We start from the raw sequence: 26,462 nt of genomic DNA on the forward strand, positions 1-26,462 counted from the left end.
ATTCGTCTGTTGAATTCTGAACGCAACGGTTCGTTCACTCGCTCGCTCGCATCCGCTTCAAGTGGAACAAAAATAAGAAACTTTTTTAGAAAAAGCCAAAAAATAAATCTTGTGTAAATCAAAAGTGCTAACAAAATCCAAGATAAGACTACCACTGAAAAGAGAACAAATAAAAAGACAGCTATAAACTCCTGCAATCTCTCTACGTACAGGTGCCTAAAAAGACATCTCAAGTAGTGAAGCAAGTGCAAAGTGCAATAAAAATATTTTAAACAAATTTTGCAAAGAGCAAAAAAAGGAAAAAATAAATTAAGTAATAAAGTACATACAAAAATGGAAATGGATACGTTGCTGCTGCCGTCGCCGCCTGCAACACCCCCGCTGCGGGATAACAAAATCGAAAATGTAAGTTCCAAAAGTGACTCACAGAGCAATAAGAGATTGACCTACAAAGTGAACGAATAAATGAGTGTTGAGTATTGCACTTAATGCAGTGCAAACTAATTAAAATTAAATGCAAAAAAATGCAGCCCTGCAACCTACACGTACTCACACACATACATATATATATGTATATACGGCCTAGCACAGTGAATTCCCGCATTTTTCGTCGTTTGCCCCCAGACAGTGGAGACGACGCCTTCGCTTTTGACAAATCACGCAACAAAAAAAATACATGGCATGGGCAAGGCAAAACATTATATGTATTGCCCGCTCGCTTACACTCACCGCGTTTCTAAAAACAAAAGTCTTGTATCTCGCTTGCACCCATTGAACGCTATGCGATCACGCAGCGGGCACGCTTTCACGTGAACACCGCATGCACAGCGAGTGATACAGACACACACACAGAGCCATACACACATATAGAGCAGAGGCGAACATTGGACTCCACAGCAATGTGAAGCTGTCGTAGTTATTTGCCCGTCGTCTTGTTTTTGTTGCTGAGAGCGCTCGCCTCAAAGAGCGCGATAGAGAGCACTTGAGAGAGCAGCCATGCTGACGTAGTCACAGCATATTTGTTTGAGCGTGTCTGTGTGTGAAGGTAAGTTGCCAATTAGAAGCGGCTGGCGGCAAAAGAAAAAACAAACAAAGCCAAGCCCCAGACGGGCAGCGACGCTACGCTACGCGACGTCGACTATTGCAGCTCATTTTTGTCTTGTTTTTATTCTTTCTCTTTCTTTGGCCCGCTTATCTCTCTGGCAAACAAACAAACAGAATAAACGCATACACGTGCCGAGCCCATAAAATTACTTGAAGCGTTGTCAAATTGTTGTTGCCTGCTTTTGGGCTCCGCTTTTATATTGTCTTGTAAAACTTTTTATTTATTTTTTTAAATTTATGTTAAAAAAATGTGTTTGCAAAAGTTCAAGAAACTGGCATAATAAAACAAATCGCCGCCCAAAGAATGAAAAAGCGTATTTACGACGCGTCGCAACGTGCATTAACCCTGCATTGCGTGTGGGGGCCGCCACGGGTTAAGGTTAAATGTGAATGGCCATGTAAAAAAAGTATAAACGTCAACGTCGACGCCCGCACGTAATTAGCGAATATTTTTTGGGTTTTTTATGCTGTATACTTGCCCAAAAGTTATTGTAGGTCAACACACAATACACACACAAAAAGTGAACGCGTTTATTGAACTCTTTTTGTTAATCACTGCTCTCTCTGTCTTTGTCTATCTGCAGGCCGCCAAGGACAAACAACAGGTGAACGAGAATCTGCTCAAGGCCAAGCTCAAATTGGTGGCAAATCAAAAGAGTCAAAAGAGTGGCATCATCACACCCAATCCCTCCGATACGGAGGACGATGCCACCGATGTGAGGCCACCCTGCAAAAAGGCGCGCCTGGAACAGCCGGCGGTCACATTGACGCCCCCGCCCGAGCAAAAGGAGCAGCTGCACAAACATGTTGCCGAACAGGATTCCGAATCGGATGCACAGGCGCAACAGCGTGTCAGCGTCATTATGCGTGTCAATAGTCTCGGCACCGTGGAGAATGGCTGCAGCCCCAATTCCAATTCGGCTTGCAGCGATATTAATGGCGCTCTGGGCACACCCATTACGGATGATTATCCCGAGGAGAATGTGTTTCGCAATCTAAAATTCAAAATGAATCGCAAGCAGGCAGCCGAAGTTATTTTGCCCACGACAACCACAACAACAGAGCAACAGATCCCAACAGCTGCCTGCTCCAAGGCGCCAACGGAACCAGCACCGGCGGCAGTCTGCCCCAATAGCTACTATATCGCCTCGAGCGCAGCTAATGCACAATTGCTGCTGCTCAGCACAGTGGCTGCCCAGGCTCAAGCTCAATCACAGGCACAATCTCCACCAGCTACAGTTACACATCCATCTGCATCAGCACCTTCATCTGCCAGGCCTAGCAAGACCATTACGGCCGCCCAGGCGGCTGCCACACGCAATCGCATCTACGAGTGCAGTTTCCCCGAGTGCGGCAAGAACTACTTCAAGAGCAGCCATCTCAAGGCGCATCAGCGTGTCCATACCGGCGAGCGTCCCTTTGTCTGCAAGTGGGAGAACTGCGATAAGCGTTTCTCGCGCTCCGATGAGCTGTCGCGCCACAAGCGCACCCACACCGGCGAGAAGAAGTTCCAGTGTGGCGTCTGCTCTAAGAAATTCATGCGCAGCGATCATCTCTCCAAGCACGTGAAGCGTCACAACAAGGACAAGGCGAACGGCGTCAATCGCAATGTTGCCTTCATCGAAGGATCTTCATCGTCATCATCATCGTCGTCGTCGTCCTCCTCCTCCTCATCGTGTGAGTCGACGCTGCAGTTGCGTGCCATTGCTCCCGCTGCGAGTCCCGTACAAATTCCAGTCCGGACAACGAGTCCCGTCGCCGGCAGCAGTTTACACATTTACAGTGCACAGGATCTGATCCGATTGCAGAGCAGCTTTGTCGGCAACTTTGTGGCAACAACAGCAGCGCGATAGGATGCAACAATCGCAATCCTCCCCCAATCTCAATCTAGACAGTATATAATCAGCTACTAATCTGGCTGTAGACTTTAAGCCTAGTTAAGAGCTACTTCTTGTCATCGTTATGTTTGATTTTGTGCATATATCAAATTCATATTCAATATCCTATATTATATATATATATAGTTACCAAATCCATTGCTTATGAGATGGATTCACCTTCGTTTCAGCACACACACATATTTCTTTTTAGCTTTTAGTGCTTCTATTTGTATATTAGCTGCAAACAAAAATCTGTGATATTTAAGTTTTCTTTTTCTTAACTCTTTTTCTACTGTACAATAATTGTCGCTTGCTTTATTTTCTATTTCTGAACAATTGTATTTATTGCTACATGTGAAAAAAAAACCAGAAAAAAAAACATAAAACAAAAAGAAAAGAAGACCTGGAAAACATGGTACAACAACAATGCCCAGGTTCAAATCTCAAGAAAAGAAAAACAACAACAAAAAAAACCAATGCGAAAATATATTTTCCATATAAATAATTTACAACACCAAAGTCTATTAAATTATGTTTGTGGGTTGCAAGTTGAGATTTTGTATTTGAATGAAAAGAAAAGCAATAGAAAAAAGCAATTTGTTATTGATGAGATATGACTGATTATATATCTGCTTTATTTCCTATAAGAGTCCAGTTTCAATTAAACACCTAGGAGCGTGCTCAGCTCACAAATGGGGCGTGGCTTGGATTGGGGCGAGCAGGCCTGCCTCACTGCCATTTCCCAGGTGTCCAACAGATGCGACAACGAATAGTTCTTGGGCAGCTTGGACATGCGAGCGATGAGCGCCTGCTGCACAGTCTGTAGGAATGGCGTCGCCGAGTACTCCTGCTCGGTGAGCGAACAGTCTGGCGATTGCCATGGATACTCATCCGGCACACTGACACTCACCGGCGGCACACTCGGCAAACGCTTGTCGTCCAGGCAGCAGATCAGCTTGATTGTCTTGTTGTTGTTCTGCGCCGTTGTGTCTAGTTTGACTTTGAATTTGGTGTCGAGGCGCGCAATCTCGCCCTGCAGCACATGCGGCACATCCTGTTCGAAGGGCGACGTCTTGTCGCCGAGACGCGGCTTCTTGGCGGGCACCGGTGCACAGATATCAGTGCCAAAGAGCAGCTCCAAACTCGGACGGAATGTGCGATGCAACGTGTGATTCGCCAATGGACTCTGCAGCGTTGTATTGATGACCTCCAGCAGCGGATTTGATGATTTCTATAAGGGAATCAATCGATTTTAATAGTCGTATATAAATGGATAACTATTTGACATACACCAAACTGCTGACCCGAGTAGGAGACGAGATCCATCTTCTCCAGCGCCTTCTCACACTTGAGCAGCGTGTCCAGTTGTACACGCTGAGTGGGATTGCAAAGGATCTCGAGCAGTTTGCTCATCTTGGTCATTTTCTCAACATCTGCAAATAACACATTAGATTAAAGACAGTTTAGGCTATGCTTGTGGAAGACTTACTGGTGCCGTCGTTGCTTATCTTGCCCAGCATGCGCTTAAGCGGCTCAATGTACTTGGTCAACTGCTTGTACTTCTCCCTGTACAAGGCCTCATCCTGGGGATTAAATGGACTATTGCCGGTCACCTGACCGGGCGTATTGATCGAGGCGCTCGGCGATTGCTGGCGTATGCTGCGTTGGCTATTCTGCATCATCATCTGGGGACTGGACTGAGGCACCAGTGCCGGACTGGGTATCATCTGTGGCGTCGGCATCTGTGGCGTTGGTGGCTGTTGTGTAGGCGTTTGATTGCCCACCAATTGTTGTTGCTGCTGTTGCTGCTGCTGCTGTTGTTGTTGCTGCTGCTGTTGTTGCTGCTGCTGCTGTTGTTGTTGCTGCTGTTGCTGTTGCAATTGCTGCAGTTGTTGCTGCTGTTGCAATTGTTGCGCATCTGCCGGTGAGGGACTGGAACGCATAAACGGTTGCTGTGGCTGCTGTTGTCCGCCAACAACACCGCCCCGATTGCCGGCGAACATTTGACCCGCTTGTCCCATGGCCATATTGGCCTTTTGCTGCATATTCGGTGGCATGTTGACATTCATGCCACCCATCGGATTCATGGCGCCACCCTGTTGCACAGCATTTGGCGGCAAGACACCCGGACCGCCCACCTGCTGCTGTCCGCTGGGACCGCCAACAACATTGTGCTGCTGCTGCATATTCGTTGGCATTCCCTGCATGCCCTGATTAAGACGCATCATCGGATTGCCAATGCCCATCTGGAATACACATAAATATAATTATTTCGATATTCCGATTTTGAAGTCTATTACTCAATCAGTCACTAAATCGAACAGAATAGTCCACTCACCACCATTGGCGACATTTGGTTGGGCATGCCGCCTGCTGCACCGCCCGCTGGACCACTGTTGGGTCCGGGCCCCACCATTTGATTGGATATACCGCCGGCATTGCCGACAATCTGACCCTGGGCCTGCGCGACCGCCGGACCCATGGCATTCAGTTGCATGCCGCCTGCAACGCCTGGTCCGTTGCCACCGGCCATTTGCTGTTGCACCTGCACCATTTGCTGCTGCCCGCCAGCACCGCCGCCACCCATGGGCAGCTGGCCACGTATACTCGGCATGGGTTGCATTTGCTGCTGGCCGGGTCGTTGCTGATTGAGCGACTGCAGTAGATTAGAGGCGGTGCCTGGTCCGCCGGGACCGGCCATTTGATTCGGTCCGGGCGCCCCGCTGCCGCCGCCCATGGGCATCAGTTGGGGATTTCGATTACCCTGACTGGCGAGATTTTGCAGTGCATTCAACGGGTCCTGCATCAAATTCTGTTGTCCCATTTCCGCATTGGGTGGCGGCGGCTGTTGCTGTTGTTGTTGTTGCAGTTGCTGTTGTTGCTGCTGCTGCGCTTGAGATTTGCGCTGTGTGTCCTTGTAGTGCATGAACAGCTTGGCCACCAAGCCCAGATATTCGTCCCTGGTGCGCGACTTGCGGAAAATATGATTTTCCATCATGCTGGCATTTTTACTCGGCTCCGCATTTTGGGGCAACATGTCGTGGCTGCCGCAACAACAAAGAAAATCCATTAAGAAAAATGGAAAACATGAAATTTAACTTCAATTCACTACTCACATTTTGGATATGACATTCTGGCGAAAGCCCTGGCTCTGCCAGTCCTCAGCCATCTTTAATATTGCCTCTGTTTGCAACCTTTATTTAAATTTATAGCCAAAATTCGCGTCCGTCCAGTCCTCTTAGTTTTTCTCAATATACGCTTATCGATTAACATATGCATTCATTAAGTGGCAGCCCGTCAAACTTTTTGGCGGTCTGGCAAGGCCAACTTTCTTAGTGTTGCAGGTGTCAGTTATTTGTGGCGCGAAAATTCGAATTTTGGCAAATGGGTAGTTCGATTATGGTAGCGTTATTACTCGGCTCTTCATCTTGAGGTAAAATAGTTGCAGCATTAACAAAGAAAACCTGTTGGAATAACATGCAATTGAATTTACTCCGCAGTCATGATTAATATTGTCTATTGTTATACTACAAATTTTTAATTATATTTATAGACAAAATGCACTTTTGCTTGCTTGAAATTATTTACCATTCACAATATTTAAGTGGCAACGCTCCAACTGTTTTTGACAGTCTGGCAAGGCAAAGAAATTTAATGTTGCATGCGTCAGTTATTTGTGGCGCGCAAATTGAGAACTGAAAAATAAACAAATTCCAGCTAATTGCTGACCGGCGCTGAAGTGTTTGCGTTAACTGTAAATGAATAACCGACATTTTCAATTAGCACCACAGCTGCTGCTGGTCATTGCCAATGAAGTAACAGAGACTGCCTCTGACTAAACCACCTGTATGAAGCGGACTCTCTTACACACACATACAGTAAGAGAAAGAGAGAGAGAGCGCTAATTAGAATAGTGTTCGCTCTGAACTTTTACTAGCTTTCGTTTTGGCGCGTGCTTCTACTCACAGCTCACCGTACTCATCTATATGTGTTTTACCGTTGCTCATTCGTAACTCGACTTTCAGATAGAGCGCACGTCCGTTTTTCGTTGCTGCTCGGGTGTTCGTTCCGTACGGCGGTCCGTGTGCGTGTATTTGTCTATATTTATTTCTTTGCGTTGTTATTAACTTTTATATATTTACTACTACCACGCTTATTACTACCACTCATTACACTCCCCCGAGTTGTGTACGTTATATTTAGTTCTCTACAAAAATTTACGCGCCGCTATTTCGAATTCGACACGCTTCTGCCACCTGTACAGAGTGTCTTCTGCCCACCTCTCAGCAGCAGCAGCAGCAATCAACAAAAACAACAATTAAAATTGGAAACGCTGTCAATGCCGGCTGCATTCAAAGTCGCGTTTTGTGTTTTTTGTGTTTCTGTGTATCTCTAACTTCAATTCGTGCAAAAAGCGTCGAAAAAATTGTTTCGTAAACGTATCTTTTTACACAGTAAAATACAACAGCAACAACAAATACAACAACAACAACAACAAAAACAAAATAAAAATAGAGTGCGCGTATTATCAGTGACATTACCTTGGGGAATGAAAATTTGTGCCAAGCAGCAGCAGCAGAGTGTCGACTGCGACGGTGTGTGTATGTGTGTGTGCGTACAAAAAGATAATTGAATGCAATAAATGAAAAACGGCAACAAGAAGAGCATAATATTAAATTATATCACAAGTAACAGTGCACAACGGCGCACAACAAAACAATCAACGAAAAAACAGATACAAAACAAACACACACAACAATAACTAGCAGAGGCAGAGGCAGAATACGTTTAAGTGAACAACAGCAGCGGCAGCAGCAGCGACAGCGGCAGCGACAGCGAAAATAGCAACAAAATGTCGAAAAACTGTTGAGGTTTGTATATGTAAATGTTTGTAATATTAACTGCGAGTATGCCGAGAGCTTTTCTCTGTATGTATGTGTGTGTGTGAATACGTGGTTTATTTGCTGCTTCAGTGCATATGCTGCCCTCCCCACACCCCCCTCCCTCACTTTATATCTTGCACATTCACTCTCTCTTGCTTACCCTCCATCTCTCTCTATCTGGCCGTATGAGTGTGGCTTATGCTGCCCGCGTCGCAGTCGACGCAGTCTTGGGCTGCTCTACTTATTCTGTTCTTTTGCCATTTTTTTTGCGCCCCAATAGCGACAGCAACAATGTTGTTTCCAGCCTACAGCCCAAAAATGCCCCACACACATATACTCGCACACTCAGCAAGACAACAACAAGAACAATGACGACAACAACAAAAATAATGACAACGGCAAAAGTGTGTTGACATTTTTGTTGTTGTTATTGGCTTTTTGTGTTTTTCCGTCTGTTTTGCTCTATACGTATGTGCGCAGCTATACCAGTGTGTGTGTGTCTGTTGTGTCGGTGTTCTTCTGCCTGGCTGGGGTTGTGTACGTGTTTAAATTATCAAGCCGAGCTTGTCAGCGCTAGCAGCACGCACGTAAATATGTATGGGTGAATGTATGTGTGCACGTATATACAAATGTACATATTCATATGTATATGTAAAAATACAGCTGTATACAAGTGAATACTTGGGCAAACATACGTTCAGAAAAGCATACCTACAATGTGCATAAATAAAAGTAACAAAACAAAAAACGACAAACAGAATAAAAAAAATTTTTACAATTTTGTTTAAAAGATTCTTCACAATTTGTTTCTTTAATTACAGATTACTTTAATTAATCCTACTCAAATGTTGAAATTAAATTATTAAAAGAGAAGATATGCAAAACTTTATTTTAATTTGTGGAATTTTACAAAATATGTAGTTTTTGCAAAGACTTAGTTTTTTTTTGCGAGTGTAGGCATGGAAATGCGCATAGGGCTTCAATTCACGCTACACATGACAAATAGACAAAGCGACACATGGACGGACGGACTATAGAGAGGACAACCTATTGATTTTCAATCAATATTTATCGTGGCTTCTCCATACCACCCATCTACCATCCATCTCCCTCCACTTTGCCATACTGGGGCAACCGTGTCTGTGTCTTGGGGTTTCGTGCTTTGGTCTTTTCTGGCTTTATTGTTGTTGCTTGTTTTTCGTACGTTTTGCTGTTCGATTTTTGAAATTTGTTTTACATTTGAATTGCTATTGCTTCTTCTGTGGCTTCGGCGCCAACGTCGCTGCCGACGCTGCTGTCAAGCTGTTGTTGCTGCTGCTTCTTCATTCTTCATTCTCTATTCTCGTTTCACCTTTGGACGACGACGCGGGACTCACTCACGCATGTATAATCAACAACTGTATATTGAGCATGTGTGTCTGTGTGTGTGTGTGACTGCCTGTGTGAGAGTGCGACGGCGCTGCCAACTTTGCTAATGCTGTTGTTGCTGTTGCTATTATTGTTGTTGCTGTCAGTGTAATCGCGGTTTTTTTTTTATTATCATTTGATTGCGCTGCTTTTATGGTTGTCGTTGTTGCTATTATTTTGAATATATATTTTTTTTTGCTGTTTGTCGCCCCTTTTTGTTTTTGTCAATTCCCTTATTGCCGCGCAACCGCAAAACCGTTTTTGGCATTGTTTTTTTTATTATGTGTTGTGTTTTGTCGCCGTTTGCCGTTTGCTGCTTTGACAGCGTTGTTGTTCAATTTCATTTTAATTCGCTTTGTGGCTACGATGGTTAGTCCTATTTTCACCTGGCTGGCTCCAGCGGCGCAAATCATTTCTGGCTGCAGCACATTTCTCTCAATTTGTGTGTGTTGTTGCTGCTTTTGTTTGTCAGTTAGTCTTTGTTTGGCTTGTTTGTTGTTGCAGTTAACAACGTACACTGCTCGCCTGCCTGTCGCTTGTTTGTCACGCTTCGCCATCGAACCGTTAGGCAACGTCAGCGTCCGTTAATGGGAGCGTGCACTGCATTGCTGCCGACGAACAGTGTGACAGGATATCAATTTGAGCTTGACAAATATGCATATTCATATTTCGTCAATTTCCACATTCAAGAAACGAGTTAAAAAAAAGTTCAATAAAACGGCCTTTTAATAATACTGATTTATTTATATTCATATTAATAATGATTCCATTTTTATATTCAATAAGCAGATCAACAAAACACATTTTATCAATTCTTATTTATTTGCTCTATTTATTTTATAGACGCCTCTTAATGTTTTAAACAAATATGTAAATCAGTCTCAATTTGCTATTTTTAACTACTAGTTGAACCACTGTGCAAATGTGCAACTGTCATACTTGCTTTTTAGCGTACGTAAATTGCATGTGTGCATGTGTTTATGTGTTCATGCCTTCATTTCCGCCGACGCTGCAGCTGTCAAATGTGCAAGGACGACGTCAGGTATCAGCTCATAAACCCAACCATCTCGCTCTTTCTCTCTCTCTCTGTCTCTCTCTATCTCTCTCTAAATCACCACCCACCAGTAACACTTTTTTTGTAGCCTAGCCGGCGCTTAAATTGTGTGCGCCTCGTTTTCTCACCACGGCAACCACTTGTTTTCCCAAGCACAACAACAACATACACACACGCACACAAACACAAATAAACAAAAAGCACTCACTCAAACATTCATTCACTCTCTCACACGCACACACACACACATGCATGCATACGTACAGGCATTCGCTGTGAATGGTTTGTGTCATGTGTCCCGTTTTACTTGCAAACAGCCCTGCTTTAAAAACACAGGACTTTCCGTTCTGTCTGCGTCGGCGTCAGCGTCAGCGCCAAAGCCGACGTCAGCAGCGGCAGCGCGCCAAGCAGCAACAATATTCACATTCCGATGCGTCTCGGCTTGCGCGGCGGCAACAGATGAAAAAGTTTCACGCATTGAATAAGTTGAAATAGAATTAAGTTTGTTTTTACTTTTCTTCTGGGTTTTTTTATAATAAAAATTAAAAATAAAAGAAGCAATAAAATATTACGCATACGCAAGAGAGCTGCCAGATTGTCAGCCCATAACTATACTACACTATCCAACGCGGTCTGGTATGTGTGCCACACGCGTCTCAACGCGTCTCAACTCAACTCGTCTCGTCTCGTCTCGCTTCCTCTTGCTGTTGCTCTCGCTATGTGTTTGTGTTTTTTGTTGCGCGCGTTTTTTTGTTTTTTTTTGCTTAGCTGTTGTTGCCTTGGACATCAACATATGGCAACATAATTGAGTCGGTTCTGTTGTCGAACTCGATTTGTGCATACATTTTCTTGCTTCGCCTGTGCAGTTTTCTTGTTTTATTCAACGCGCCGTAGACGCAATAACGCAATCTAACGTAACATCTGGTCTGGTTAGCGCTACTTGCATTTATAAGTATACATGTGTGTGTGTGTGTATTAGTAGAAATGCCAACCAAAGCGATGCGTCTTTAAAACGATTTCGCTTTCAAATTTGCATACTTATGCATCCATACATGTATATATAACCTAAAAAGGGGTGTGACAAACTTGTTGATATTCAAGCCTAAATTCCTCGATATGATCTTCCGAAACTCGGGCTTGGTCTATCCTATGGTATAACTTATCTGCCATAAGCAGGAATTTTAATATGACTTCACACTGTTATAGCTGTGCCAAAACTGAACTAATTATCTGTTTACTATAGTTGAATTCTATGTGTATCCAATAAGTATGTTTTAAATTTATTTTAAATACCATTTTTAATTGACACAACAGTGGCAGAACTTGAACTTAGTGGGTACAATGTCCAATTGTTTAATTGTAAAACAGAACCTGAAGTTGTCAAAACAGATCCGATTATTATTATAACTTCAGCAAGGGCATTCAAACCTCGACAGTTGCGCTGATAACCGTTCACTGGCTGGCTTTTATTTTCATTTCGATCTCGATCTCATTTGTTGATATTCATAATAATTATGATGATGAGGTAGTCAATTCGATACGCTCAATTAGACTAAGAGCTCATCAATATGGTACGGCGTAGTGCTTTCCGCATTAGATGATTGGAGATTAGTGCAAAAGGTGACCCAATGTGTGAGCCATCAGTAGCGCGTGAATGATGAGAATGTTGACCAACCAACAATAACCTCCACGCATAACAAAAAATATGGTGTATTCGTGCAACAGAAACGAAAGTGAATTGACATTATGAATTCCGAGTTCTTCAGTGGTGCGCCGACGTGCATTTATCATACAAATTGCCAGCAGAGGCGGAGAACGTTGCGTATGCGTGCCACAACTACGACCACAACAACAACGAATACAAAAACAGCAGCAGCAACAACAACAGCAGCAACAACAGCAGCAGCGGCAGCAGCAGCAACAACAGCAGCTGCAGCTGCAACTTACGCTTTCGCTGACCGCTGCTTGCTACGTCTGCTGGTCACAGGTGGTCAGCGTCGTCGTCGAAGTCATCGTCGTATTGTGTGTCAGTGGAAATTATTTAAAATGCACTTCATTACACTGAGCAAATAAAATGTTGCAAATGTGAATAGACATTTGATAGCCGTCCAACATGTTTGAGTAAAGTCTAGGACTGAGTTGATTTAATTGACTAACGAAACTTTTGAAAAAGCCAACATGAATATTAAACAGTTTGTGTTGCATCGTTTGTTTTCTCAGTGTACACATGTCGTGGTTTAAGGGGTCGCCACAATTAATGTAGCTCTCCTTTGAAGTGCAAGTGTCTGTGTGTGCGTGTGTGTGACTGTGAGTGTGTGTGAGTGTGTGTGGCACACTTTGTTGTGGGCCTGTTGACATTGAGCGTCGTCCGGCGTCACGCCCTACCGTGTAAACCAGACGTATTGTCGTCGACCCCACTGTCCACAGTGCCAACTGCACTGTGGTCAAAATGACATAAATAAATAGATGATAGATTTTTGTATTTAATAATATTAATGAGTGTGTTGCAAATTAAAGCGCAATAATTGGAATTTCCAAGCTAATTTATTGATACTGCTATTGTTTGTATATTTTGCAACATTCACTTGAATTACTTGAATTCTGCAAAACTTTAAATAATAATAATTATTGTATCCGGCGAAATTGGACAAATTCCGGATGGTTTAGTCAAGTGGATAACTTGACTGTTTTTTGATAAACCATACTTTGTCTGAGGCCTAATTATTTTATCTTTATGATACAGATAAGGATTAAAAAAAATAGTTCATATTTGTTGGTTTCTGCGCTGCCTTATTTGATAGCATTCGCAACTCAACAAACAGTCACACAATCAATAGCTATTGCAAAGTTCAGATTGTAGAATATACATATTAAAGTATTTTGCTTAAATGATTTTCCATATTTCGAGCAGAAAAATTGATCCGTTTGCCCCGTGTGGTTCATTGTTCCACTGTTCAACGGCAAACGTTAATATTTAATGTACAATCGTATTTCACTAAGTTGACGCGAGTTCTCCATCTCTTTAATATTGGTTGCCCGAAGGGGTTTGTGAAGGGGGCTGGGGTCATTTGCCGGACAGCGTCGAGAAGCATTTAGACATCAACCCCATTGACATACACTTGAATGAGGACCTGCGCGCGTGGAATACGACATTTATGACCATTAAACTCGCCGCCAGCAGTCACCGGCGACCAACTGTTTTTTCTTCTGTTTTTTTGTTGTTGTTTTTGTTGATTTTTTTGGTGGGGTGAGGTGGTTGTGGGACTTTTCCATTTTTCACTGAAATGCCATGGAATAATTGCCTTTTCCTGTAGTGCAGCACACACATGTGTTTGTGTTGAGTATCTGTGTGTGTGTCAAAGGGGTTGAGGCAACAGTGGCAACTGTAAACAAAGCTGAAATTAAATACACGTATGTGTGTGTGTGTGTGTACTTGTGTGTATACACACATTGTGTGTATCCGAGTAATTCATCAACTTTTGTTTTCATGCCCTTGCAGAATGGCATAATTAAGCATGTTCCACTCTCTAAAGGGGCGAGAACAACAATTTTATAATCCAAAACAGCAAAAAGGCAACTTGCGAGCACAATCATAATCAGATGTTAAGCCACATCTTGTCTATTTTGCTGTTTATAACCTGAAGTCACTAAAAATGTATATATAAGAGGCAGATCATGATATCTATGTATATATTCTTGATCGATATCAAAGGGCAAGTCGATCAAATCTAGCTAGTTATCTGTTCTGTTTGTTTGTAGACTCCGATCTCAGAGACTATAAAAGTTAAAGCTAATTTGGAATATTAGATCTCATTTAATATCGATAACTTCCGTTTACTCGAGTTAGATAAATATCGATTACCGATAGCAATTTGAAATAACTAACTCGTCTCAAGGAACAACAAGTTTCGTTCCTCTTTTAAGCCCTTACTTGTTTTTATAAAGTTACCTTAAAGCATTGCCATTATTTCGAAAGAGAGAATAATAAATGGGTCAATTGTTAAATAAACTTTTCAAGCGTAGATAAGTTCTTCTTTTAATTGTAAACTATTTCAACTTAGTTCAAAAAGGAAGCCATTCTCAATATTCTTGTTGTTCTGCTTTACTTTGACCTGGCTTTGCATTTGTTGTTTACTTTGCGCTTTCCCCTGCAGTGCAATCCATGTTTATGGGCGCTGTGTGAATTTAATTACGCGGCACAATCAAGTTAACTGCTTTGCCTTTTTTGTCATTGCAGCTGGCAAAATGGACACGGCCGCCATGGCCATTGCTGTCGGCAGCAATTCCGGGCCCGGGAGCAGCAGCAGCACGAGCAGCGGCTACGGCAGTGCCACAACGACACCGACAACGCCGCTCGGCTCCGGCGGCCACTATGAAGCGACGTCAACGCCAATGGCAACCATAGCGACAGTGGCGCCCTTCTACAGTGAAGCCTTGACCAGTTTGGATGCACAGCACCGACATCAGCAGCAACAGCAACATCAACAACAACAGCAGCAGCAGCAACAAGCGCATTTTTATCATCAGAATTATGGTTATGGGGGAGGTATGGGGAGTGGCATGTCCTTGGATGCTTACAATTACAGTGCCTATAATTATAATGCGCCAGCTGCTGCTGCACGATACGAGAAGTTAACGCCCAAATATAACAGCAGCAACAGCAGCAACAATATGATATCTGGCAGCAAGCCACAAGCGGCAGCAACACCATTTTATGCACAGCCTCAGAGCATGTCCATGTCAATGTCCATGCCAATGTCCATGAGCCAAACAAATCCCTATGAGGCATACAAGTACAAAATGCCAATGCAACAGCAGCAGCAGCAACAAACACAACAGCAACAGCAACAACAGCAACAGCAATATATTGGCATGAGTTTGGGCATGACACAAAAGTCAACGCAAGCGTTGCAACAATTGCAACCATTGCAGCAGCAGCAACAACAGCAGCAGCAGTTGTCGCCACTGGAGCCCAACTATGCAGCCATCAAGCCAAGCAGCCGCTATCCAAATATGCCACCAGCTGCATACAACACTCAATCAGCAGCGGGTAATTCACCGGGGCAGGTGTCAGGTGCCTACTATGACAAGTACGGCATGTCGCTCTACCCACCCAATGGTGGTCTGAGTTTTGGGGCACCTGCTCCGCTTTATAGTCCGCCGGAACTAAATGCGGAGACGGCGTATCGCAAATCGAGCAGTAGCAGTTGTCACTGGAGCGTTGACTACAATGCCGCCAACTGTCGTGTCACCCCATCAGCAATGGGTGTCAGCAATACCGTCGCCTCCACCAGTGCCTATCATCAGACGTCTGGAGCATCGCCCAGCAGCGATTTGTACTACAAGTATGACAAGTATGCAACGCCAACGGCGCCAGTTAATTATCCAAGCAATCCGTATCAGACCAATATGTCGCAACCGTATGGCGGTAGGGCCATGTGGCCCATACCCAATCCCGTTGAGAATGTGCCACAAAATGCGCGCCAGAGCTGCTGTACGCAGGCCTATCCGCAGCAGAGTTGCTACTATCCGCGCAGTAATGGTTACGCCGTACAGCAAGCAGCAGCAGTGGCAGCAGCAGCAGCACCTCCACCACAATATTCCGGCGTTAATCCCAGCAGTGCCTTGGTCACCCACAAGCTCAAGCATCCGACTGATCTCTACAGCGCCTACGACTCGCCTGCCCAGCTGAGCTACGGCTATGGTCAGCCACCGGCTGGTGTTGCTGCAGCCAACGCTACCCCCGCCACCGTCACACCCGTCACCAACAATAGTCAGCGCTTTGTGCCGCAGCTGGGCCTCAACATGAGTCTGAATATGGGCCTGGAGGCGAATGTGAGCACCGCCTACTACAATGATCTCAGCAGCCTGGACACCTATGGACAGCAGTCGCATCGATCGCAGCCCTACCAGACCGGCAATCCACTAGACCCTCCGTACGCCTATCGCAAGCGTCCGTTGCCAGCGGTGCCGGCCAACAGCAATTGCTATTTGACGCAATCGGTTGCAGCGCCACTCAGCAATCTCGAGGCACATGTGGACAACTATGTCGGCTACGATCTGCACGCAAGCGCCGGACCGCATTATGCGACGCAGCCACACAAGCAGCAACAGGCGCAGCAGGTGCAGCAGGTGCCCAGCTCGAATAGCTCGAATATCCGTGACTTTTTGGCCAGCTGGAATGATGACGAGGAGGAGCTGCCAGCACAACAGCAGCAGCAGCTACAAAACAGACTCGAGCTGGAGCAATCACAGCAAACATCGGCAGTAGCTGTGGTGGCACCGGTGGTAGCACCACAGCATGTGGTAACTGCCCCACCCAGTTTCATGTATGAGACACTAGCACCCACAGGTCCTGTGGCCACTGCCGTTGTCGATCATCAGTTGAGCGAGCTACAGTCAATGAATCTGCCCGACATTATCATCGATCATCATCACGATAAATCGAATCTAGCAGGCAATGTGACGCATGTCGAGGATACCTTTGCCAGCTTCGATGTCGAAAAGGAACTGGATGAGCTGCGTCTAAAGAAATCGGGCGTTGAGCCTTGCGATGAAACGCCACCAGTTGAGAGTATAGCCTTGGCTGAGATACTACGAGAACCGGCCTCGGAGGTGCTGCCAGTCGAACCGTTGCCTCTACCCGTGGAACTGACCAGTCCACAGTTGCCGATCACTAGCAGTATTAGCTGCTTGCCAGGACCGCCCAGCATTGAGCTTGATCATAGCAATAGCAATTCGGACGAATCGACTTTCGAGAAGGAATACGAGACTTTCATACACAAGATCGATGGCAGCGAAAGCGAAACGGAAATGACGGCCACGGGCGACGATGAGTATCGGGAGCAGGCGAAACGCTTCAAGTTCTATAAACGCAAGCGAAAGACAACGGAGCCAACGTCGACTAAGGAAATAGAAAAAACAGACGAAGCTAACCCGGTAGAGAAGGTCCCTAAACCTCTGTCGCCCGCGGCCGGGCCAACTCTAGACGAAGCTTCAGTTCAAGTTAACATTCCTGTGCCGCTCTTAGCCAAAGCCTCTGCGAGAGCTAGTCGCAAGCTTTCGGCGCGCAATCGCATTAAAATGTTAAAGATACTCGAGTTTGAGAGTCCCAAGACCAAGCATCGATTCTACTTTCGTGCGCTGAAGCTGCTACGCAGGAGATACGCCTTGGTCAAGTTGCGGGAGAAGCGTTCGCAACGCATGCGACGTCAGCTCTCGTTGAGGAGGGAGCGTTGCCTGCCGCTGATCAAGCGTCAATCTGCCAAACAAATTGCCACACAAAATCCACTCAGTCTGAAGGGTTTGAGCTTTTGCGCCCTGAACTCCAGTCGGAGTTCGGCGACAACCTCGGGCCGTGAGACGGTCATCAAAAGTGGTTATGCCATGAGAGAAAGCGTCGACTGTGTGACTAGCAAGGAGCTGCAGCTGCAGCTGGAGCAGGTGCCAAGTGCAGAGTGTCGGGAGGAGCAGCATAATGGTGACTCCAATCACACGGTGCAATCCGTGGAGCTGCTGGGCAGCTTCAAGGGATTCGATGATGTGGAGAACATCAATTTATCGCCCAAAGCAAAGCTGCATTCCGAAAGCGAAGAGAAAGTGAAGCGTGAACAGCAACGGCAAGTGAACTCCTTAAAGCAACAGGAATCCACAAACAAAGGGAGTTATTTAGTAGAGCAGGACCAAAATTCATTGGAGCAAGGAGAAATTAAATCCGCCAAAGAGACGAAAAGCCAACTGGAAGTGGACAAGGAACCTCCGCAGGAAGTTAAATCCTTGCAGCAAACAGAAACTGTGGAGAATGTAAATGCCCTAAAGCAGGAGGAAACCCAAGACGAAGTGCATCTCTCAGTGCAGGAGTCAAAGCAACTAGAAATTCAGCGCTGGTTGGATCACAGCATGGAGGATCAGTCGACGGCTCTGCTGTTACAACCCAAACCAAACACAGTCATCTGCTTAGGCTCCTCATCATCGTCATCCTCTAGCTCCTCCTCCAGCTCAACAACATCCTCCTCAAGCACCAGCTCGAGCAGCAGCTCAAGTTCCGATCGCGATGCCAATATGCCTAAGCAGAATGCCAGCAGTACGAGCAGCAGCTGCTCCGGCGAGGAGAGCGACTTCAATGAGATGGCTGCACTGGAAAAGGAGCTATCCCAGCAGCTGCCAGCGCTGCCAATGCAGGAGACTACGCAGGCGTTGACCGCTGATCCAACCAGCGACGAAATTTCCAACAATGACATTGCCAAGCTCAAGCAAATTCTCGAAAGCGATGGTGAACAGGAGGAGGAGAAGGAGCGGGAGCAGGAGCAGGAGCAGCTGGTGGCCACCAGCAACATACCAAAGCTAAGTGACCTTAGTAAAATTGCCTTAAATAGTTCCTTAAAAGTTAGCGACTTAGTCATAAGTGCCCCAGGGGCTCAACAGATCCTGCAGGATAACCACAAACAGAAGCCGGCGACGACGCCAACGACGACGCGGGAGCTAAGCGTCGAGGAGGCGCTGGCGGAGATGTATCAGCAAATCGGTGTCGCCTCCGATGCGGAGGATAATGAAGCCGAATCGGAAGTCAGCAAGCAGCTGATTGAAGGTGCTGCAGCCGCCGCTGCTGGACAGGATGTGCTGCTCATCAATCTTGCCGAGATCTTTGACAACAACAGCAGTGATCTGTATGTAGTACAGTGCGACATGAATGAGAACATACTGGGCGTGGTAGCGGATCAAAATCAGGACGAGGCTCAGCAGGGCGAGCAGGAGGATGAGGAGGAGGACGAGGAGGCTGGGCAACTGCAGCAAGCGCAGGAAGCAACTGCAGAGCAAACGAATACACTGCAGCTAATCGAGCTGCTGACTGATGCGGGGCCACAGGAGTCACAATTCGATGCCACGCCGCTCATCCATCACGAGGAGGTGGTGCCCGATGATTACAGGATCTTTGAGCGCAAGGAGTTTCTCAAGTATCTGCATAGAAAGCATGTGCAAAATAACATTAGTCGATTCTACCATGCCCAGCGTGTGCTCAAGAAGTACAAGCGCCGTCGGCTGCCCCAATCCGCGAAAGCTCAGACCTTGACCAAACGGCGTTAACCAAAGATTAGATATCACCACAACCATACATATACAAATGGGAAGTGCTGAAGGGGGTGGGATTTGGGGCCTGGAGCATTTGTCGCTCTAGCATGAAGCATTAACTTGGCGTGCCTAATGGATTATAAATTTGAATTCAAATTATCCACACACACATTAACATCCACACACACACACACATTCACAAACACACACCCACACACACTCACACACTGCACACATTTCGAGAATCTCAAAAGACTTGTTTATGTAAAAATCAAACTTTTTTGGCAGCTTTTTTATTATACATATTTAGACAAATGTATATGTAATTATGTAAAATTAAATATTTTGTCCTTTAGCAATGTATATGTATATTTATACATCAGTTTACATATATTTATCAACCAAAAATGACAACTCTTTGGTTAATAATAATAATAATGAGCTACGCTTTAAATGTAATGTTTTTTTTTATATATTACCATTAAATTAACTGTTTCAAAAAACACTTCAGTATAGAAAGAAAATCATGCATGTGATTTTGAGCAAATAGAATTCCTTTAAGAATCAAACAATTTTGCGAAAACCAAAGCGTTCTAATTTTTTTTTTTTATAGTTATTTTGTTCAACTTTTTGATGTTATTTGTGGAATGGCAAAAGACAGAAAATATTTAAGTCTAATTAAAAAAGAGCAAAAAAAAAACGTTTTTTTTTAAATAACTCTATATAAATACTATGGATATATTCTTTAGCTGATCGTGTAATATATTTTTACATGCAAATAACGTGTTTGAAACTAATTTTTAAACTATCAACATTTCAAATTCGAATCTCGTGCAAAAGTGGAGGCGATCGGGGGGCGTGCACACCTGTCGTATACGCGATGTGCAGAACCATTAGCATTATGCTTGTATGTGTGTTATTGTTGTTCAACTCGCGTGCAATTAGCTTTTAAAAATCGAGCGCATATGTATGTCACTTCAGCCATATATATAAATACTTATCTAAATATACTTATAAATTCGTATTCGTAGTGCGAGACAGAGTGAGCGAGATGGAGCGAACTATTTCATTCTTTTGTCTTTGTTGTTGTTTTTTTTTTTTTGTTATTTGTTATCAGTTAAGTGTATCAGTACTTTAGTCGCTGGGGGCAATTTAAAGCCGGCTGTCGCTCGTCAGAGGTCAAACAGTAGACACAGTTATGCAGATATAGATTCAGATATAGAACACACTACATACCCCACAGCTGGTTGAGCTTTGGTTTGATTCTTGTTTGTGCTGATTTCACAATTCTCTGCAATTATGACCAAGTACAGCCCTATTTATTTCAAGTTGATGGCCAACAAAACAGTCCACAAGCCTCGCAGCTTATCCTAATGCTTTCATACATTGGAAATAATTGTATATTATAGGTTGTCTCTGTATTTCCCCTTTCCACCTTTGTTGCCACGCCCACTTGCACATTGCCTCATCAAGAAGTCGCTCCAGCAGTATCTAGCTCTATCGGCTGCAATATTCTAACTTCTTTATAATTGTTTTTAAATAGTTTTTTTGTTTAAGTTAAGAACTTGCAAACTGCCTTCAAAATGCAGCCTAGACCAAAAAAAAAAAAAGAAAAGGAATATGAAAAAAAGAAAAAGACGAAGATGGAGAAATACATTTATATATAGAAAGAAACTGTTAGTTTTAGATTTGTTAGAGAGTTGTCAGTTCAGTTACTTCTGTGCTTAGTTCAAGACTTGTTTTTTTTATAGTGCAATTTATGTTAAGATGGGAATTGTTAAATATAGCATAATTATTTAGCATACTTTTCGTGTCTGGAAGACCGCTTAAATGGCCTTTATTTATTAAGAGAATCGTTTATATATTTTACTATACTATACTTACTATATGGAGGGCAAATGCATTAGTCAACTGAGGATTTTTTAATTACAGTAGACCGTAGATAAATACTGATTTGGTATGCGGATGCGTAATGCAAGTTTACAGTTAGAATCGGTAATACTATGGATTACGTAAGACCAGGAACCAAAAATAGTTAGTTGGACACAGCTTTTACTATCCGACTTAATCATGTGAAACCGACCACCTACAAATATAGCTAAATTGCAATTACAGCGAATATCGTTTGACTTGCAAAACACATTCCAAAGGACCAAAACATTTAATAAAAACACAAGAAACCAAAACTCTAAGCAAATGTTATTTATAAATGTATTATATGATATATGTATGTATACATAAAAAGAAATCAAAAAAAAAGAAAAAAAAAAGGAAATAATAATAACAAAAAAAACAAATGGGAAAACTTTCGGGTACACGTTGTTGTTGTTTGTTTGTTTGTTTGTTTTTTTTGTCAAATTCTACTAATTTGTGTGCAATATTTAATATGTATCAAGCAAATCAAATCCATAGATTAATGTAATACGCTTAATTTTAGTACAAAAGCAAAATTCAAATGCAATGCAAATTGAAAATGCAAAAATGCCCACTAAATGTAATAATATTTATTATACTACTATATGATCTATGCAAACTGTAATATGTATGCCTCATAAATATGCCTACATAATATATATATATACATATATATGTCCTTTACACATACACACAAAATACACACGTACATATGTACTAAATATGTATACATTTTAAACTACATCTATTTATATGTCGTGTACATCTTGAGAGTTTTTTTCTTTCCAATTATACTTTTTCTTAGACCCTAAGTATAATATGATCTGTCCAGATTGTGACTATATATACAAACAATATATATATATATGTAAATGTGAGTGTCTTTTTGAAAGTATAACATAAAATACAAAAAAATAACAAAACAATACAATAGATGGATAGACCAACACCAACAGCAACAACTATACTAATTGAATGGAATAAATGTTTTATGTACATGTTATTGCAAAATGAAAATACTCCGATTGTTTTCTTCTATTTCCCCTGAAAACGCTTCTCGGCCAAAATCATCGCATAAGGATATATAGGTAAACTGATTGTAAACTGATTTCTTTATACAATACAGCAATATATATTGCATTTTATTCGTTTTGTTGTTGTTTGTTTTCTTTTCGTTTTGTAGAATTCAAAAATACAGCACAGTTCACAAATCTAGAATTTGCAGGCTAAAGTAAAAAACCAACTGGGTATAGGTTCTTTCGCCAGTCGCTTGCTCCTCCAACAAGGACCTCATTTAGTGTTTGCTTACACTGCGCACTCGCGCACTTCTCTCTCATTCGTCTCTGTGCCTCTGTTCTTTGGTCTAACTGCAACTTGTTGCTACTCGTACTTGTCGAAATAGCGCTTCTTCAGATCCGGCGGATACGTGACATATATGTAGTGCTCATTCTGGCCATGAGTCGCATCGCTCTGCACAATCTCGTGCGTGGAGCTGGAGGCTCGCAATGATTGCTGCGATGCGCCCACATGACGATGTCGCGTCTCCAGCGGCCGGGGATGTGTGTTATAGTGTCGCTGATCAGCACCACCACCACCAGCCACAACACCACCAGTGCTAACATTGCTGCTCACCACGCTTGTGGCAATGGGGCGTCCCGCATTACTTGTATAGTCGCGTCGGTCTAAAATGTCCTGTGGGTAGGCCAGGCTCGTCGAGTGACGATGGTGCAGTGGCGTGTTGGCGTTGGATGAGGACGCTCCCGCTTGCCGGACGCCGCTGGATGAGATTGTGGGCGTGCCCAGCACCGCTGCTGCTGTTGTTATTCCCGACAACGACGCCCCCGCTGGATGCTGATCGGCGATGTAGTGTCGCGGACTGTGGCGATGATATTGAACCTGTTCTGGATACAAATCTCGAGCTGATGCCGCTGCTGCTGCCTGCTGCAGCTGTTGCTGTTGCTGCTGCTGCTGTTGGTAGTAGAACTGTTGCTGTTGTTGGGCAGGTATCGCGCCGGCGTCCAGCTGCTGCTGTGTGGCATAGTCGAGCTGGTAGTGGTGCGGTGGTGCTGGCATGTAGATGCTGCCTCCGGTTCCGGCGCCGGCATAATGATTGGCATTGATTGTCGTTTCTTCGGAGCTGAAACAAATGACTTGGGTTTGCTCAATCTCAATCTGGGGGCTAGTTGCCGCCACAAGTGGCCACACTTACTCAAACAGTATCCAAATGATGTAGTAGCAGAAACAGATCCCAGTCGATAGCACAAAGATCAGTATGACAATGAGACCCCAGGGAAAGGCACGTGGTTCCAGTGGGCCATCCTCCCAGTACCGATCACAGGTTAGGTACCAGCAGACCGCCTTGTTCATCTCCTCCTCCATCTCCTTGAATGCCGGATCCGGCATCACCAGCAGCAGACCACCAATGCAACTTCTAAGTAGGAACTCACAGCGTGCTTTCAGCTTGCTCAGCTCCTCTGGCTTGCAATTGGCTCGCACCTTCGTCTGGCCAACAGCATCTGCCGATTTTTCGGCATCCGGCTGCTCGCCGCTGCCCTCCACATCGCCACTATGGTCCACCTCCTCCGTTTCGTTGTTGCGCTTGGTTTCCGACTCCGGTTCGGATTGTACATCGGGTCGCTTTAGATGCGCCTGTCCCAGCTCCTTAAGCTTCATTAGCAGCTTCTCGCCCGCGGATTTGGGCTTAGATGCTGAACCTTCCTCGCCAGCTGCCGCGTTGCCGGCTTCTGTGGAGGACTGTTCCTTGCTTTGGCTTGGCTTCTCTTGGAGTAATTGACGATTTTGTACTTTGGCTGCACGCGTGGCACTCAATGTGGAAGTTCTGCAAAAAAAAGAAGATATTCTTTTAACATTTGGATTAGATGGAGCCGTAAATGCTTGCCTTGGTATTAGACTCAAGTATGCGGCATTCGCTTTGGCCAGTGCGGAGTTCTGACCCAATGAATCACCCCAAACTTCGATATCGGTGACGATGTGCTGATCGCCAAACTTTAAGCTCGAAGCATCCTCCGTTTGGAATACCTCACAGCGCATTATATCGCAAAAGTCGGCCAGGCAAACGGAGTCCTCCGCCTGTAAATAAGATAAAGATCAATTAAAGAATTCATATCTCAAATAATCTCGATATTATCTAATCTCTGTCTCATAAAGTTTATGGGTAGCTAGTAGTTATCTAACGATTGTTCATATTGGAGCTGTATATGTTTATAAATTTATAAGCATAATAAAACTGATATATGTTGGCTTAATAAACAATGCTGTTTTTATAAAATAATGCAGTTCAACGTTGGGTTTCCATGGATATGGAATTGATGATGATATTCGGTTCAGAGCAATGATTTTAATTAGTGAGTTCGGTTAAGGTAACATTATGAATTTTTAAAGATTTTAAAGATTCAGTGAGAGCTTAGTTAACAAGAGTGGAGATGACTCCTTTAAGACATGAGCTAATTATGAGACCTTCTGAAATGATATATTAAAGAATCTTTATATCGTACCTCATTGATGATGTGCTTGTGGCGCGTATCAAAGTGCAAATCGAGAAACTTTTCCTGATAGAAGCTCTTGCCACAACGTCGGCATGTCCACTGAGTGGGTCGATCCCGCTGCTTCTCATCCTGGCGCGGCGCAAACACATCTCGCAGCGGATGCAGCGGACAGTCCAAGGGCAGCTTTACCTAACATGGAAATAATGTATAAATCTGAATTATTTTGTTTGCGATGTCGCTTACCTGATGCTTATCCAATATGGGCGTCCACTTGGAGCGTACTATCTTGCGGACCAGACGGCTGTTATCTCGCGAGCAGAGTAACTTGATAACATTTGAGGGTGGCCATGGTATCAGCAATAAAATGAAGATTACAAATTGCTTGGATGTCATCAAGCGAAGCGTGGAAAAGTGCAATCTGTAATGCAGTCAAGAAGACAATATCAAAATACAATCATGACACAAATGCCGATTAGCCGAAGGATGTGTTAGTTTGGAGTCCACCAACTGCTGCCCCAAATATATTAATTACAGGGTGCCGTCCATTTACAATCGAGAGACACGCTACCAGCTGACCGCATCAGGCAATGCCGCACCCCACCCCACACCCTCCAAGGCAGTCAGTCCCTACCCCATGGCGTCTTTTCAATTTTGGGTCACTTCAAGTAAAAAAAAAAAACGGCTGCGCAGAAAATCAATAAGGGAATGTGACCAAAGGGGGTGGCTGAATGGATGGAGAAGGCAGCAGGGTAGCTGGCAGGCGGTTAACCGTTATTTTACTTACAATACAGCAAGCAGAGAACTTAAGATTCGTTTTGACACTCACCTCGAATTGATGGATAATCAGGCGACATTCATTTTATTTATGCAATTTATTGTTGCACAAAAATGTTTGTTGCTCTTCAATTTTTAATGTGATTCGCTTGGAGCTGGCGATTTTTTCGAGGTTAGTTTCCACCTTGTAACGGTTTAAGGGTTCTTCGTGAATTAGACAAACGCCAACAGAAAACAAACAGAAAATCATTAGTTTTTTCCTAGTGATTTGTTGTTTTTTGTTCTACAATTGTTTTTGCGTTTTTCGTTTTGTTATAAATAAAAGCTGCAGCCCCGTTGCTTGACGTCCACACTGCTGAAAATTTCCACACTCTTTAACCCGCAAACGGAGCTCGCCTTGCCACTCGGCACACGCTCCATCTCTCTCTCTCTCACTCGCTCTCATGCTCATTTTCTCTTCGGCTGTTTTTCGCTTCGTTGTCCTGCGCCGCGATTTACAGCTGTTTGGCAGGGTTGCCAGAAAATGAGCTTAAGTCGTGTATATTCCCTGTAAAAGCGTGCATAAGTGGAGTATTTCAAGTTTAAATATATGATGAGTGGCATAATTAATACCTAAGATTAATACTTTGTAAGATAATCATTATGATAATGTTATATTTGATTTGTAATTGTAACCTATATAAAGTAAAGTTGAATCTACTGATTACTTATCTGATCTTAAGCCTAAATCAAAATTGATTACCAATCCAAGATTAATACTACGAATACGATTAATTTATACAAAGTAAGATAATAAACTTAAGCTTTTAATCATATGCTATTAAGGATACGCCCTAATGGGGCATTTAAAAATTATTTTCACATATTTTTA

General features: G+C 43.8%; 4 protein-coding genes across 5 annotated transcripts; 2 read left to right on the plus strand and 2 right to left on the minus strand.

Annotated features, from left to right (window-relative positions):
• On the plus strand, window positions 1–3,571 carry LOC6562401 (Krueppel-like factor luna). The gene is made up of 2 exons (XM_001988520.2): window positions 1–405; window positions 1,689–3,571. The coding sequence occupies exons 1-2, from the start codon at window positions 334–336 to the stop codon at window positions 2,955–2,957; spliced, it is 1,341 nt and encodes a 446-aa protein (XP_001988556.1). The 5' UTR covers window positions 1–333; the 3' UTR covers window positions 2,958–3,571.
• A 43-nt stretch (window positions 3,572–3,614) lies between these two features.
• On the minus strand, window positions 3,615–6,225 carry LOC6562400 (mediator of RNA polymerase II transcription subunit 15). Its single transcript, XM_001988519.2, has 5 exons — window positions 6,101–6,225; window positions 5,323–6,028; window positions 4,474–5,230; window positions 4,275–4,417; window positions 3,615–4,215 (listed from the first exon to the last, which is right to left on the minus strand). The coding sequence occupies exons 1-5, from the start codon at window positions 6,151–6,153 to the stop codon at window positions 3,646–3,648; spliced, it is 2,229 nt and encodes a 742-aa protein (XP_001988555.1). The 5' UTR covers window positions 6,154–6,225; the 3' UTR covers window positions 3,615–3,645.
• Window positions 6,226–7,822: 1,597 nt separating this feature from the next.
• LOC6561398 lies at window positions 7,823–19,582 on the plus strand. Its single transcript, XM_001988518.3, has 2 exons — window positions 7,823–7,855; window positions 14,566–19,582. Exon 2 carries the CDS (start codon window positions 14,574–14,576, stop codon window positions 19,410–19,412), a length of 4,839 nt encoding a protein of 1,612 aa, XP_001988554.1. The 5' UTR covers window positions 7,823–7,855; window positions 14,566–14,573; the 3' UTR covers window positions 19,413–19,582.
• A 2,849-nt stretch (window positions 19,583–22,431) lies between these two features.
• Window positions 22,432–25,869, minus strand: LOC6561397. 2 transcript variants are annotated; one of them, XM_001988517.3, is made up of 6 exons: window positions 25,644–25,869; window positions 25,061–25,235; window positions 24,827–25,006; window positions 24,211–24,401; window positions 23,521–24,150; window positions 22,432–23,448 (listed from the first exon to the last, which is right to left on the minus strand). In XM_001988517.3, the coding sequence occupies exons 2-6, from the start codon at window positions 25,208–25,210 to the stop codon at window positions 22,692–22,694; spliced, it is 1,908 nt and encodes a 635-aa protein (XP_001988553.1). In that variant the 5' UTR covers window positions 25,211–25,235; window positions 25,644–25,869; the 3' UTR covers window positions 22,432–22,691. The 2 variants fall into 2 exon arrangements, with proteins under 2 accessions (XP_001988553.1, XP_032592049.1); XM_032736158.2 differs by having other exon boundaries at window positions 22,896–23,461.
• Between the last annotated feature and the right edge of the window lie 593 nt (window positions 25,870–26,462).

This window comes from Drosophila grimshawi, unplaced genomic scaffold, assembly GCF_018153295.1.
Source record: "Drosophila grimshawi isolate 15287-2541.00 unplaced genomic scaffold, ASM1815329v1 contig_1377, whole genome shotgun sequence".
Lineage (NCBI taxonomy): Eukaryota > Metazoa > Arthropoda > Insecta > Diptera > Drosophilidae > Drosophila > Drosophila grimshawi.

What these genes read in the sequence shown, in the direction of transcription:
- LOC6561398 (XM_001988518.3), top strand. Translation starts at nt 14,574, where the DNA reads ATGGACACGGCCGCCATGGCCATTGCTGTCGGCAGCAATTCCGGGCCC.
- LOC6562401 (XM_001988520.2), top strand. Translation starts at nt 334, where the DNA reads ATGGAAATGGATACGTTGCTGCTGCCGTCGCCGCCTGCAACACCCCCG. An exon ending in GGGATAACAAAATCGAAAAT is followed by an intron (nt 406 to 1,688) that starts GTAAGTTCCAAA and finishes GTCTATCTGCAG; the next exon opens with GCCGCCAAGGACAAACAACA.
- LOC6562400 (XM_001988519.2), bottom strand. Translation starts at nt 6,153, where the DNA reads ATGGCTGAGGACTGGCAGAGCCAGGGCTTTCGCCAGAATGTCATATCC. An exon ending in ACCAAATGTCGCCAATGGTG is followed by an intron (nt 5,231 to 5,322) that starts GTGAGTGGACTA and finishes TGTGTATTCCAG; the next exon opens with ATGGGCATTGGCAATCCGAT. An exon ending in GATAAGCAACGACGGCACCA is followed by an intron (nt 4,418 to 4,473) that starts GTAAGTCTTCCA and finishes TGTTATTTGCAG; the next exon opens with ATGTTGAGAAAATGACCAAG.
- LOC6561397 (XM_001988517.3), bottom strand. Translation starts at nt 25,210, where the DNA reads ATGACATCCAAGCAATTTGTAATCTTCATTTTATTGCTGATACCATGG. An exon ending in CCATATTGGATAAGCATCAG is followed by an intron (nt 25,007 to 25,060) that starts GTAAGCGACATC and finishes TTTCCATGTTAG; the next exon opens with GTAAAGCTGCCCTTGGACTG. An exon ending in ACAAGCACATCATCAATGAG is followed by an intron (nt 24,402 to 24,826) that starts GTACGATATAAA and finishes TCTTATTTACAG; the next exon opens with GCGGAGGACTCCGTTTGCCT.